Source organism: Dendrobium catenatum, unplaced genomic scaffold, assembly GCF_001605985.2.
Source record: "Dendrobium catenatum unplaced genomic scaffold, ASM160598v2 fragScaff_scaffold_1342, whole genome shotgun sequence".
In the NCBI taxonomy this organism is placed as follows: Eukaryota; Viridiplantae; Streptophyta; class Magnoliopsida; order Asparagales; family Orchidaceae; genus Dendrobium; species Dendrobium catenatum.
In genome coordinates, this window is record NW_021319804.1 from 182,528 (window position 1) to 198,735 (window position 16,208).

The following is a 16,208-nucleotide window of genomic DNA, read 5'->3' on the forward strand; positions in this document are numbered from 1 at the left end:
TTTGGATGTTTGGGTTGAAATGGTTTGATATTTAAAATTAGAAATTTCACCATCTTGCACTTAAAGCGGATGGTGGGGGAATGGATGATAGACCCGATCAAGATCCTAAGGTTCCGTCGTCCCGGGCCATCGTGGTCCCTGGTCTACTTAGTTAGAGGAGGTAGTCGACCCAACCTGACAGAAGGATACTTGTCGGCAGCCATGGGTTGCTTCGTCCAAGGGGACCTTGTAGACCTGGGTTGGATATTTGTCTAAGGGGACAAATTTGAATCCACCTTAGCTAACAAAGAGCTTTGTGCCCTATCGATTATATCCTACTGATTCATATCTCAAGGAATTGATGTCATTAAGGAGCGTATTGGCACTAGCCATAACCGATATTTCATAGTGCCATTTGGCGGCAAAACCACTCGGTTCAGAGGGCCCCGGGTCATAACTGTTTATCCTACAGTGACATTAGGCGGCAAACCGCTGGTCAGATGACACGTACCACGTCCTTATTGGCAGGAGATTATTTTGGAATTGATCCTAGTGATATTTTTGACTAGGCATTTAGCTATTTGTGAGCTGAAGTAAATTTTAATTTGTCCACCTCGACAAACTATTGTGGAGGATGGATGAATTTTGCTTTAAGTTATTTAATGGTTTGATTTTATTTTTAAACATCTGGAATTTTGGTATGATTTTGAATTTCTGGAGTATTTGGGTGGAGCTTTGGATTAAATGGACCCCTCCGGTTGAGATCTGCCTTTGACACGGCCAGCATCAAGGTGTTTGGGGTCACTTTCATTTGTGGTTTGAACCTTGTCGACCCTATCAACTCGCTGATAGGGGATCGAGTTTCATAGGCTTTGTGCCCTTTGTTGATTGAATTTCTTTTGTTAAAAGCCTTGAAGGCCTAATATGAATATATAAAATAAATATTTTGGTTAACTTCGTGACCGCATATTTATCCAATGATTTGAACCCTGTCTACTCCTATTTACCTGCTTAGGAGAATTGGGTTTCGTAGGCTTCATGCATTTATTTGTGAATTTTCTTTGTTAAAGGCCTTGAACGCCTAATATGAATGTACAAAATAAATATTTTGGTTAACTTCGTGACTGCAAATTTATCCGACGGTTCGAACCCCTGTCTACTCCTATTTACCTGCTTAGGAGGAACGGGTTTAGTAGGCTTTATGCCCTTGTCAGTGAATTCTCTTGATTATAGGTCTTGAAGACCTAATATGAATGTATTAAAACAAATACACCGGTCACCACAACCGTGCATTTTGTTTGAAGGTTCGAACCCTGTCGACTCCTATTGATCTGTATAGAAGGATCGAGTTCAAATTTGAATTCACTTATCGACCCGCGCAGCATCCTTAGGCGTCACGTGTACCAATAACACGCTCGTCGGGGCCCATGCAAGTCATGATTGTATTTACCCCTTTAGTGTACCTATGTGTATACAAATATAATGCACGTGTAAGGGTATTTTGAAATATTTTAGTCGTGCAGATAACTGTCATGTGGATCCACATAACTTTTCATTTAAGAGCTTATACACACATTTTGTCCGCTAATACGAATGTTGCGGATCCGGTGGCAGTATTATCTTGATGTCACGAGACATCTCATCATCTTGATGTTGACTCCCCTTTTCTCATTCACCAGGGAAGTCTTCTTTGAAGCTCATGGCCACTGCCTTGAAAAGAACTTCCAAGATCACCAATGCAGTAGGCTTGTTATTTTCGATGTTGTGGAGACCAAGAATAAATTTTGGAACACCATGAAATTTAATTCTAATTTGTTCAACATCTCTTCCATTCTGCCATGGTGTGTCCTTTTCATATATCGAGTTGTCCTCGTACCCGATATACTCGCAAATCTCAATCACCGCTGTCGTAGGTGACATTTGTACTTGTGCCTACAGTGGTTCGTTGTACCTACAATATATCCATTGTTGTTATCCACAAACATTCATTTGTAGGGAACCGTTGTATCCACTACGACCTCCTGGGAGTGTTTGTAGAAGAATCATTATTTCTACATCATATCCACCTTTCACCAATCTCAGGTGGGTAGTTTTGATGTATTTTCTCTTGCTTGTAGGGGCGAGTCCTCCATTATTGGTCTCCAGTATTGCCTTCTTCAATCAACAGGCGTTTGTTGTTTGTGTTGGAGGTTCCAATATTACATGTAGGAGGGACACCCATGCGTTTCATTTTTGCAGGTACGATGCACCCGCTCTCGTAGAGACTGTTGTAAGAGTCCAGTACATTCTTTATTTGTATGCCTTTAGGTCTTGTAGCGTATTTGCTTGTATCTTGATTTTGGTCACGAGGATATTGCAATATCCTTCTTACAAGAGCTCATGGTTGTTTGTATATCGGCACTGAGTGTATAGTAACTCTGTTGCTTTCATGTTTGATTGCATTTTCTTGTGCCTTTCATGAATATCTCATTGCATACTTCTTGATATTGTTCAAGAATATTTTGTTCGGTACGTTATTGCTTGCTAAGAACGATGTAGGTGCCATACATCTATCCCTATTATTCATGTATGACTTGCATGTCCAAGTGTTTAGTTGCAATCGAGTTACATATCCTCCTTGCTCTTTTTTGATGATCACTTGATTTTCACTTTCAATAGAAAATGAGTCATCTTGCATATGGTTTGTAAAACTCCTTGGAGAATTTTTGTGCCTATGTTTGTGACTGGATTACACTGCTTGTAGACTGGTTATAATTGCAGACCCCTTGCCTCCAAATGTTGTTTGCAACGTGCATAATGGTTCCACATAAATCTTTTCATTTGATTACAAGCAAAATCAAGTTCATTTGAACTCTTTTGTATTCGTTTAGGTCTAAATCCAATTCATTTAGTGTCAAGCCCAAACTCCTTGGGTTCAAGCTCTTGTAGTTTCATTGAGTTCAATTGCATATTCAATTTCATTTGGATTTGAGTCAAATGTTTACAAGTTCAAGTGCTATGTCCACAATTTATGAAATCTTTGCAAGCTCATTTTCATGTTCAAATGATTTGAATTTTGGTTCAAGTTTGATTTTATTTTATTTGAATTTGAACTTTAGAAATCATTTAGGTTTTTGTTCAGGTCCCCTGCTCGTGTTCAATTAAGTTCAAAAGTCCACAAGTCATTGTTCATTGGAGTCCATCTTTTGTTCTTTTTGAGTTCAAAATAGGTTCGTGTAGTAATATTTCACCCAAAATTTCGGCAACCTCCCGGCGTCTCCCCTGTTTAGGAAAAAACTATGGAAAACTGGGCCTTTCCCACCACGCACAATAAAGGCGTGCATGGTAGGTGCCCTCTTCCGAGGACACCGCGGTTGTGTAAAGTATTTGTCCCACCACGCCAAGAAAGGCGTGCATGGGTCTTCTGTATATGTTACAAGAAAAGAGCAGTTGTTTCTCCGTAGGTACAGAGTCGTGTGCGGGTACTTAAGAGTTGTCCCGGCCATGCTAAGAAAAGCGTGCACCAGTCTTACCTAGCCTCGTCGTGTGCGTCGCACCAGGTTCCCTCCTAGCACGCTCAATAAAGGCGTGCATAGGTGATTTGCCGGCTCGTCGAACACACCGAGGACAGGATTTTGGGGGCCGAGGGGTCGCTCACTTACCTCGTCGTAGGTGTCGCACCAGGTTTCCTCCTAACACACTCAATAAAGGCGTGCATCGGTGGTTTGCCGGCCTGACACGCATGTCGAGGTAAGAGAGGGCATAAAAATCAAAGCAACACATTTTTTTAAAAATAATGACAATAATAATAATAATAATAATAATAATGATAATGAACATTATTATTATTATTATTATTATTATTATTATTATTACTCTCTCTCTCTCTCTCTCTCTTCCTTTCTCTATGTGGACCGAAGATATGAGAATGTCGGGCGCAGGAGTCGGTTCGCACTGCTTCCGATCCGACTAGAAGGGTGAGTCAATGGAGGAGCGAAGTCGAACAGCATCAGAGGGGTCGGAGAGGCAGCACGAAGGGGAGAAAGCTACTTCACAGTGAGCGGCTCCCGCGATTGCTTCCAATCAAACTGTCGTGATTTCCGATCCTCCTTAGCAAGCGAGCCCCGATCGTTGCTCCTGATCAAGGTTTTTTGACTCCCGGTCCTCAAGGGAGGTAAAGTCGTTGCATAAGCGATATTGGATAGCCATGAACGAAGCCGAAGCAGCGACGTCTGCAGTCTCTACACCTTCTGCGAAATCACGAAGCCGAACAACAACGAAGGAGGAGAAGGGGCGAGAGAGATCGGGATCCTGAATGAGGCCGAAGGCCTCCTTTTCATGGCCATTTAACGATGCGAGCTCATCGTGCAGAGTCGTGGCGGATGCGACGTCGATCGTGCGAGCGACATGCGAGGGGTGCGTACGTCGTGCAACGTGGGATGCCAAAGCAGGTGAGGTATTTGATTTTTTATTTCTTTTTTTTTTCTCGGTACAGCAGGTCAACAAAAAGACAAATTATAACTTTTATAGGATAAAGACTCTTACAAACAGCGCTTACAAACTTTTAAAATAAAGACACCTTAAACACCTAAGCTAGCTTTTCGTTCTCTTTGAGAAGAAAGGTACAAGTGGCATCGAACTTGCGAATAGAAGAAGTAGAATAGAAGCTGAGATGAAATAAAGGAGAAGCTCGCAGGTTTTCCTAGAAGAGGGGAAGGGGATACATAGCTCGCAAGCTATAAAAGAAAACCCTTAGGTTTCTTTCCAAAAATCAGCGCACATAGCATCTCTCCAAAACCTCCTTTAAACATACAAAACATCTCCTATAAATAGAAGAAAAGGGCAGCCAAACAGCCACCTAAAATTCCCAACCAAACCAATCAGCTAAGGGGAAGAGGAAGGGCAATAGACACCACAAAATAGCCCCCAAAATATGCACAGGAAAAAGGAAGGGAAGCCACTTGAAACACAGCCAGGGAGGGACCTGAAGAGCCAACACATAAAACGGAAAGGAGATGTCATGAGAAAGCAACCAGGGGAGAAACCGAAGAGCCCACACAAGCACCCAGCAGGTTTCACGGGAACAGCACAAAGAAGGAATCGAAGAGACACAAGAAGGGTAAGAGGCAAGGATTTAACTCCCATAATGAGCTCAAACATCAGCTCAAACATTTATGAGCTAGAACCAAGAATATACCAATTTTTTAGCTCAAAACCAGTGCAGCCAAAGCCCAACCCTAGAGCAGCCAAGGCCCAAAACCAAGAGGCAGCAAGAAGCCCAAAACTTGCCTACATCAATTCTCCTTCGGTTGAAAGAATTCATCTCCCGATGAGTTGTCTTTTGATTTCTTCTAAGGAGGTAAAGAAGGTGCCTCAAGGTCTTGATTTTTGCCGCATACCTTTTCAAGACCATGTCTCGTTCTCGCTTGAATTATTCTTACAGACACTTCCATTTCTTCAAATTATTTTCCATACTCATATGCAACCACAACTGAAGTTTGTATAGATCATTCTGCAGGGGATCTGTCGAATCACCTTCTGTCGGAACCCATCTGTCTATTGAAATAATTTCTTCGATATCTTTGGATTGATTTTCATCCACCATTGGATCACTGCTTTTATCTTTTTTTCATTTTTTCTAAAATAAGACTCAACAAAATTTAAATCATTTGATAACAAGACTCACACAACAACTGATATGACTCACCAAGACTCACTACTCAAACCTGCTCTGATAACAAATTGATGCAAGCAAAAATTTGGGAAAAGCCTCAAATTTTTGCAAGCAAAAGAACACGCTTCCTAGGATATATAAAATTACATAAAATACTCAAAACTAAACAAAATACGACAAAATAGACAAATTATAACTTTTTATAGGATAAAGACTTACAAACGACGCTTACAAACTTTTAAAATAAATACACCTTAAACACATAAACTTGCTTTTCATTTGCTTTGGAAGAAAGGTACAAGTGGCATCGAACTTGCGGATAGAAGAAGTAGATTAGAAGCCGAGACGAAATGAAGGAGAAGCTCGCAAGCTTTCCTAGAAGAGGGGAAGGGGATACATAGCTCGCAAGCTATAAAAGAAAACCCTTTGGTTTCTTTCCAAAAATTAGCACATAGCATCTCTCCAAAACCTCCTTTAAACATACAAAACATCTCCTATAAATAGAAGAAAAGGGCAGCCAAACAGCCACCTAAAATTCCCAATCAAACCAATCAGCTAAAGGGAAGAGGAAAGGCAATAGACACCACAAAACAGCCCCCAAAATCTGCACAGGAAACAGGAAGGGAAGCCACGGGAAACACAGCCAGGGAGGGACCCAAAGAGCCAACACAGAAAACGGAAAGAAGAGGCCACGGGAAAGCATCCATGGGGAGAAACCGAAGAGCCCACACAAGCACCCAGCAGGTTTCATGGGAACAGCACAAAGAAGGAACCGAAGAGACACAAGAAGGGTAAGAGGCAAGGATTTAACTCCACATAATGAGCTAAAACATCAGCTCAAACATTTATGAGCTAGAACCAAGAAGATCCCAATTTTTTAGCTCAAAACCAGTGCAGCCAAAGCCCAACCCGAGAGCAGCAAAGGCCCAAACCAAGAGGCAGCAAGTAGCCCAAAGCTTGCCTACATCAAAATTGGAAACTTCCAAATAAATTCATGACCATCCAAACTCCGATTTTAGCAAGCTTTATAGTCAAATTGAATTAGAAATTCTCCCTGATATTTTCGTATTCATAATAATCTCAAGATATTTCTTTATTTTAACTATAAAATATTGACTTAGAAATTATATCCTCACTCTTTTATATAATATATCCAAGATACTTAAATTATCACACCAAAGTATTATCTTCTAAATATTTTTTTCATTGCTTCAAATTTTTACGATCTTCAACAATGATATCACCAATTAAAATTATAATATGAAAAAAAAGCATACATGAAGATACTTAACATTGAATATCCTTTGCAACACCTTAAAAAAAAACAAAGATACAACTTAATATTGATCCTTAACGTAAACTATCACAATTAGTACTTCCATGGACACACTATAACTACTTCTAACGTCGATGCTCCATCATATAGGTCATTCAACATAACTTTAACACATGCCTTTTCCTCAATGCATACAAAACAAATTCTCATCATAATTGACCATACGTATTCTTTAGATTAATCAAAAAATCATTTGAATATCTTCTCAAATGATTTGGAGCCATCATAGTTCTCAAAATTTTACTGAAAAAAATGTGAAGCAAATTACTTCATTGTTAGATCATGTTAACAAGACAATCTCTTAGGTCACTCATCCAAAACAACACAAAACAAAAATAGTAATAAAATTTGAGACAAACATAGAAATCCAGTTGGGTCCATCATAATGAGTTCAAGCAATAATTCAACCTGAACGTTATGCTATTAGTAGTTGCAAATCAACAACTAATATTCCTACCAACAGTCAAAGATGGGAGTAAACTGTTTGTGCACACATTCTGTAGACAAGAGCTCCCTCAACAGCATCCATAAAACCCATCAGTGAAAACCTGTATTTTATCCAGCACCAGTGCCCAAGAGAAACTCTATTATGTCCAAGTAGCACTGGAGTCAAACGCTAGAAATCTTTTGTTAATGATTTTTATCTCCTTTGATTTTCAAAACCTAGCATTTCACAAACTGATATACTCGAAAAAAATGACAAAAATTACTAAACAACACAGACCTCCACAATGGCTACATAACCATGGGATACAAACTTATAAAGCAACTCGTCCATCTCTGCAATCTGATGATTTTAAATATAAGTCATGAAAGAAGTACCATAGCATTATTAGATGAACAAATTTAAACCACGCATGATGGTTGTGCAGTTTGTCAAAATGGTGGAGACAATAATGTATATTGCATGGCTTTCTTATATATAAGAAGGCACTGCATTAGAAATGACTAGCTTAGTAAGTGGAACAAAGAATGTTACTCAAAAAGAGAAACAAGCCCGCACATGAAGAAGAAAAGAAGAGAAGGTACTAAGAACTTAGAAGGTTAGTAAGCTGGACAACCTTACTTCTCTTAATGTGTCATAAAAACCACCAAAAATGATTATTTTATGCTTGTAAATTACCTGAAAAGAAAAAAAAAAACTCGAAGTGAGATTTGCTACAGAAATTGAGCTCACTGCCTAACATGCACAAACAAAATGTTAAATAGGAAAATAAGTATATCATTTTATCGAGCAGTCAAATGCATGTTTTGGCAGAGAAATGGCGCAGTGCTATTTCATGCCATTGTGCCACTGATCCTCATTGGCATGTTCTTGGTATGGAACTTAAGAAATACAAATATAAACTATATACAATTATCCAAGATATTATGCAGCACTCAATAGTAACTGTCACTTCAAACGAAGAGTATGGAAGGCTTTAGCAGTATTTCTTCTGTAAGATGCTTTAGAAGTTCACTGACATGTAATATGGGTTTTCATATTATCTGCCTCGACAAATAAAGACACCATAAGTGAACGAATTCAGACTCTTCCCAACCATATATCTTTAAGATATTCAAAGTTGTCCATTTAGAATAATAAAGAGCAAAGTCAAAAAAATCACCTCTATTTGTAGGAGTACATATACTTTCATATCAAGGTTGCTTCTGCTCATTGACACTATGTAGCCAAGCAAATTAAATACACTAAATGCATGTTTTTAATCTTCTCAACTAACAAACTTGCATTAGAATGCATTAATTCCTGTGAATGGTTACGTAAACAAAGGAGATATGATATTAAACCAATTGTGTGAACGAACGCACGTAGATGCTTTTTAAGAGTTGGCCCTCTTTTTAGATTTAAAAAGAGGATTTGGTCCAAAATCTTATAAGTAGCACACGTTAGGTTCTCAAAATTAAGTATGAGACATAATAATGCAAGTTAATTCTTAAAATCCATAACCTATTTAGCAATTTACAGTTTTCAATTAAAATCATATGCCCATGTTATGAATTCAGACCTTCAAAGCTTTAGTTTGCATTTTAGGTTCTAAAAAAACTAATGGAACTTTAGGACTTCAATAATCATATCTGCATGAATCAAGAAAAAAAAGAATTGTGATTCACAATTCTATAAGAACCCAACTGATGATGGTTCTGGTGAAGAACAATTAAAATGTTGATCAACTGTGTTAGACATCAAAACATTTTGAAAAATCAGAATTTAAGCAATCCTTGACAATCTTCAATAAAGCATCATTACTTTTGGGTATAGATGTCAGAATCCCCCATATGATCTTCCGCATACAAGAATAGTTGATAGGATTTGCATTTATCAGTTGTCCAAATTGCCAAAGAATAACTAAAGCCTCCCTTCTGACCTTTTTTATAGTGTCCTGAGGATTGATAATTCAACCAGAGGTTTGCCAAAAATCCAAAATACATTATAATGCACACAAAAAAGCCTTCAAGTTCTTTCATGGTGACAATTCATTCAAACATAAAAAAAAAAAAATCATGGGTCACCCTATCAATAAGGCAAAATTATAAGCCCAAATCCTTAGGCTTCTCCATTATCAAGGTTGCAAGCTTTGTTTCAAGACTTGATCATCTCATAATCCTCTTCAAATGAGTAAAATAGTTGACATCATAAAAATAAAATTGGCATTAGTCCACAACACATGAAAAATGCAAGACCTCTTGATCTTGGGACTCCCCCATTCAAGTTTATTTATCTAACCAAAGACTCGTACTGTCATTATTGCTAGTAGTTGACAAAGCAATGAAAGCAAAGTTCTATGGTTAGCTTCAAATAACAAGGCAAATATTAAATAGTCACTAAAAACAGAAAAGAGAAAATTAAAACTTGCAAATAAAAGAACAATGTGGAGAAAACTAATGTCAATTAATGCAAGCCTTTATCATCTCGATTTGCATGCCAACATATCTAAACTTGAATATCAAATCTAGGCAATCAAGTCAATCTCTCCAAAATTTCCTAGAAAATATAAAAAAATGGCAGAAAGGTCGGGAAAACAAAAAATAATTTTTATGGGCTTGATACTCTATAAGAAAACAAATAGACTAAAGATGACCCCCAATGACAATCATCACAATACAAGAACTAAAGTTAATGTGCAAGTGAAACACCTTGCAATTTGCATGTAGGGTAAGTAGGGTCGTAAGTACCGATCATTTGACTTTCCTCAAGTCCCACTTTGAGCCCAATCCTCTATGAATAAAAAAGCAAATTTTACAAGGCTTGTAACATAATAATCTTCATATAAAAATAAAAGCAAATATGCATTTCCTTCAATTGAATGTGATTGCAAATAGCTACCCCAGATTGAGAAATAAAATATATACTAATCCAAGAGATCCTATACCCACTTCAAGGCAACCTCAACCACAATGATTGGATCAATTATTGAATATCATAACTGGAGGGGTTGCACTTAATATCATGACAAACACCCAAAGCCTTCTCCTCGATAATGGCATCCATTGTAGCATTTCAAAATTGGAGGGATACTCGTCATAAAAATGCCCTCTTAAACTCTAACAAAAATATTTCAAGCTTTTTCCATATGATGGGCATAATCATTGCAAAAAAAAAAAATTCATCTAAATCTAGCCCCGCATAGAAAATCAAAGATATATATAAGCCAAAAGCTCAAGCAAAAATCAACCGTTTCGTGCTCAAGGTGCTCATCGATCCTTTGCACTAATACACCAAGGATGACAACTTTAAGTTTGATTAAAAACATAAATGACATATCACGTATATTCATCTGATCAAACTAAAAAAAACTCACACTACTGAGGGTAGATCTTGACTTCTAATCAGGTGATTAGCCTAATTGCGATAGCTGCATTTATATTAGGCTTATAGTTCAAGCCTAGATATTCTCTAAGGGCTAGGCATATAAATTATGAGCCATAATGTGTACTAAATAAGGCATTGAGTCCCTTTTGAACGAAATAGCTAATATGGCGAGTCCTCCCACAAGGTTGACTTTAGATTAACCAATGTGGCGAGTCCTCCCACATGTATATAAGGTCCCTTTTGAACGAAATAGCTAATAATTACTGATAAGAAATTGCAACCAGTTTGGGTTAAACATCTACGTTGACTAAATAGACCTCTTATCTACTCTAAACCAAGAGAAATACAACTTTTTCACCCTAATTGAAATTATTGTAACTAAAATAATGCATCATAGAGCCTTTAGATTAACATTAATCGAAAGTTTTATTTTCTTATTAAGAGAGATAATTAATTAAAAGGGTCTATAACTATGAGAAATCTCAAACAAAAATTGTAAGGTCTCACAAAAGAGCAAAATCTCATTGCAGTGTCTAATTAAATATTCAAAATGTTTTTAAAAAAATCTGCATGGAATCACTGAAATATGATAGAGTTGGGAAAACATTTTTAAAGCCCTTAAGAGACATGGGAAAAAATTACCACCCAAAATGATGCCTTGGAAGAAAAAGATAATCAAAAAATAATTATTATTATTATTTATGCACCATCATATGGTTTAAATTTCAATTAGATATTATAAACCTCATTTTCTAAGAAAATGAAAAATATCGGTTGCCCTCATGATAAAATTGAACTTTCAACTATTAACCTAATAATGTATATGAAGTTCTTATTTAAGATTACAAGAAATTGTTGATAAATTACATACTTAGCTAAACATTTCTAAGTGTCATGCATCTGCTTCAACATCAAAATTGTCCCAAACATTCAATTTACGGATTTATGAATTCCAATTCTCCATTCATTCATAATAAAAGATTGCATGGAATAACATACAAATCTTTTTGTATAACATATCTATTTTCCATCCTAACCCTTCCGGGGTAATTTTATTTGCTTGGTTTATTAGCACAACTTCTACCATCTGTTGTACATGCTAAAATCACCCAATCAACTTGTCACCATCCGTCTAATATAACCATTTCACAACTTATCCTTCATAATTTTGCCACAAACATATCTTAAAATTCTCATTTTCATCACGTTAAATTTGGCTATCAGTAATTTTTGTACTGTCTAATGTTCTAATGCTCAGATCCATACAAGATATCTCGCCTATTTATAGTTTTATAAAATATCTTATTTTAAGTCTCTATAATATTCTCTTCTCACACAATACCTTGAGTGCCAATTCTCCATTTTAACCATCTAATTCTTCAAGTCACATAATGATATATATATCAAATATTTTATATAAAAGATCAAGATAATTATACATATCATATAGGGAAAAGTATCAAAAAGGTCCCTTAACTCTTCATGAAAGATCAAAACGATCCGAAATTATATTAAAGGACCATTTTGATCGCTCAAGTGCTTAAAAAGTAACCAAAATAGTCCCATGGTGGGACTATTTTGGTTCTAATTTAAAGAGCTAAGAGACCAAAATGATCATTTAATATAATTGGGGATCATTTTGGTCTTTCATAAAGAGTCAAAGGACTATTTTAATCATTTTCTCATATCATATATATATATATCAATTTATTCTCCAATAATACTGTTTGATAATTATCAATTGTACAGCCACTGCATATGCACTTAATTTTTATTCTACTAATACCAAGTCTCCTTATATCCGAGCATTTCATTCACTAAAGAGAAGGGGATTAGAATTACAGCCATTCATAATTATTAAAATGCAAAACTAATCCATTAGAATAATTTTTCCTCTGTTTAAGTAAATTACCATTCTATGGCCTGATCTTGCAGTCGGACAACCTTTTAAAAGTAGTTGTTCCCACTGATTTGTTTTCAAATCCAACATCCAAAAATCCTGCAGAGAAAAAAGCATTGTATGAGAAAATAATCCTATTACTGTTAAGTAGATTTTTTTTCAGTAAGCATTACCCAGCTGGAGTCATAATGTAGCTTATGGCATCACTGACAAGATGAAATTTGACAAGCATTTATATGTAATGAGGCCTACAAACGTTACTTTCGTATTGTTATGGAGAATACCCTATGAAACACAGCAAGCTGTAAGATTCACAACCAAACCCTAAATATTTTGGAGATATGTACGCTTGATTAAAAAGGAAACAAATGCATCATGAACGTGTGTAGAAAGAACAATCCTCAAGATAACATTTTACAATGAGTGTGTAATGTTTGTACGAAGGATTACAAGAAAAGAAGAGCAGATATAATGAAAAGAAAGACCACGACCATCTTCCATTACTCAAACAGATATTAACAAAATACAAAGAAGTACTGGTGCTGCATCATTAAAAGTTATCTTTGTAATGGGAATTTGGATGCATGGAACCCTTCCAATGCTTCATTTGGTATTGATTTTGATTTACTTCTTTTTTCAAAAATTCCGACATATCTCAATTTTGATTTAAGCAATAAATGAGCTACGAAAAGCCCCACACTACATGTCCACCGCCTCCATGGCACTAAAATCATTGATAATGAACTTGCATAGTAGGTTATCCCTATTCTGAGTAGAATACTTCTCTCTTCTACCTCAATAGAAACATAATGTTGTGATAGCATTCTTTGTACCGTTGCTATTTGCCTAGGAAATTCTTAAGGGAAGTGCCAAGTCAATTTTCTGTACATGTCAACAAGTCCTAAAAAGCTCATATCATGCTAATTTAACAAATCAGAATAACACCAGAAGATGATCATCAAAATTCTTGTACAAGACGGCGACCAAAATACTCCATATATTGTTGGTTTTAATTTATATATTGGACTCTAATTTCATTTTTAGTACACACCTAAGGTAGTAGAAGAATCATGGTGTTTGATTTGAAGTCTAAAACACAGATCACAGTTATAAGAAACCTGAATCTTATTATGGTAGACATCAATGAACGGAGTCACACGAACTTTAACAGTGTGGACACGAGATGCACAGCGAAACATCAAAAAAACATCGCGCCATGTTCCTATTTGTTCAATAAGCATAACTCAGGGATTGATGATCAGTAGTAAATTACTTCATATGGAATTAGATAAGATAAAACTGGACCCAGAAAAATAGAAACTGGATCCGGACCGATTTTGATCGTCAAACTCAAATGGAACCAACTAAGTTAGATTCCCTAAGTTAATTTTTCAAATCTCAAAACATCATCAGTTAATAGCACACTTCCGCAGCAGCAACTTCATTGCCCCGTCGCTTCAACCCAGCGGCAAATAACATCTACATGTGTTTCTATAAGATTTGGAACGTGCCTAAAACGTCTTTGTCACCTCACCATCCTTAATCAACAAGGATGAAGCAATCTTGTTCGCAACTCCCTTCCACATAAGTGAACAATACGTCTGCGATGTTCCTTTCAGCTCCTACGTCAGCACCGTAACTTCTTCAGAATTTCTTCACTTCTACACAATAGATGTCATCTTGCCTATTGCAATGTTAACAAGTTTCTTCTTTGAATTTATTCCGTCAATTTCAACCTTTGGTTGTAATAAATTTTAAACTTCTAATAGGTCATTGTATTTTGTAGAAATTGATTGACTACAAAACTTCTATCGTTTGAGGACAACTTTCCTAATGCTTAATTGTTAACATTTAACAGTTTGAATCACCCTGAACTGAATAAAATAGAATGGGTACACTTAAAAATAAGAAAATATTAATTATAATTATTAAGTAATACATTTATTTTTAATGTACCTATATTAAGTTTTATCTTATAAGTTCTGATACTATAAATAACAATTTTTAAATCTTAACAATTTCTTCTTCTTTTTTTAAATACTTAAAAAATTTATAGTAAATTTAGATATATGAACAATTTAGTCATTTATAGTCAAAGCATTAGAGTTGATAACTCAACAAAACAGTTAATATTTGCTTTTTAATTTGAATAAGAAGACAAAAAGCAATTTAACCAAATAGCATTATGTACTTAACTCGATTTTTCAAATAGTTTTTTTTCTAGAACTCCATTTTCTCCACAACTATTTTAAAACAAACTTTTACAACATTAATAGCCCAACCAAACGAGGCCTTTGTTTGCAACCATTGAACATGCTCACAATCTTTGGTACAAAGCTTTCATAGGCATAGTGCATTACATGGGAAATTATCCTGGCCCCAGACAGGCCACACAACACTACTTATGCTCAGGTATTAAGAATAACGCACTTAGAAGATGACACTACAATATTATGCGATCCAATGAATTAAGCGTCAAATATCAGTTAGGCCAATATAAAATAAAAAAATTGAGGTCTATAAAAACATCCGAAAAAGAAGAGAGACTACAAAATCTTAAAAGAAAAACAAGCAAGGAGTAACTATGGGTTAAAAAGGGAGCAATGTAAGTGTGATACCAATAAAAAGTATGGAATATAAAAGATAAAACAACAACAAACATTTATTTCACTACTTGGTTCAGCTACCTGAATCTTTTATTCTCTATTGTGTCAAATTAAAAGTCAAATTCTCATTTAAATCTAATAAAAATAAGTTATTTTTAATATTTTCTAATCAAATCTTTTTAGGTCTACCGCAACCTTTCTTAACATAGGTTGGATCTAATACATCTACACTACTAACAGGGTCATCAAAAGGCCAACATTTTATATGACCAAACAATCTAAGGTGCCTCTCTGATCTTCGTTGCCACTAGAGCTACTCCAACCTTTTCATGTATATATACTCATTTCACATTCTGTCTCTTAAGTGTGAAGCCATCCATCTACCTGAGTATCCTTATCTCTGCAACACTAAACTTAATTTTATGCTTCTCTTTTCACGGCCAACATTCTGCGTCATAAAGCATTGCAAGTCTCACCACCATCTTATAAAACTTTCCCTTAAAGTTTGAGGGGTACTTTTCTATCACACAATAGGCCAGATGCATTCCTTCACTTCAATCATTCAACTTGAATTTTACAAATCATATCCTCATCTATTTCACCATCGCTTTGAACAGTATATCCGAGATATCTAAAGGGTGCACTCTTTTTAATGAATTAATCGCCCAATGTCACAATCCTACCATTAGATCTATTACTACTAAGATTATACTCCATGCATTCGATTTTAAATCTACTCAAGCAAAAAATCTTTAAGACTCTAAGGTTGATCTCCATAATTCAAGATTTACATCAACTCCATCTCTAGTCTTATCAACAAAAAGAATATCATCAAAAAAGCGTACTCCAAGGTACATCCTCTTGCAAATGTCTAAAAAGAACATATGTGACTAAAGCAAAAAGATATGGGCCTAAAGTTAATG

The 16,208-nt window shown here is 35.9% G+C and overlaps 1 protein-coding gene across 2 annotated transcripts in view; it reads right to left on the minus strand.

Annotated features, from left to right (window-relative positions):
- LOC110105765 (kelch domain-containing protein 4) overlaps positions 1–16,208 on the minus strand; it is a 59,673-nt gene that overhangs the window by 36,225 nt on the left and 7,240 nt on the right. For both annotated transcript variants that reach the window (XM_020835391.2, XM_020835393.2), the window contains exons 6-7: positions 12,692–12,778; positions 8,030–8,091 (exon numbers count right to left, since the gene is read on the minus strand). In XM_020835391.2, coding sequence (XP_020691050.1) covers positions 8,030–8,091; positions 12,692–12,778 — 149 coding nt within the window. The remainder of the gene's footprint in view (positions 1–8,029; positions 8,092–12,691; positions 12,779–16,208) is intronic.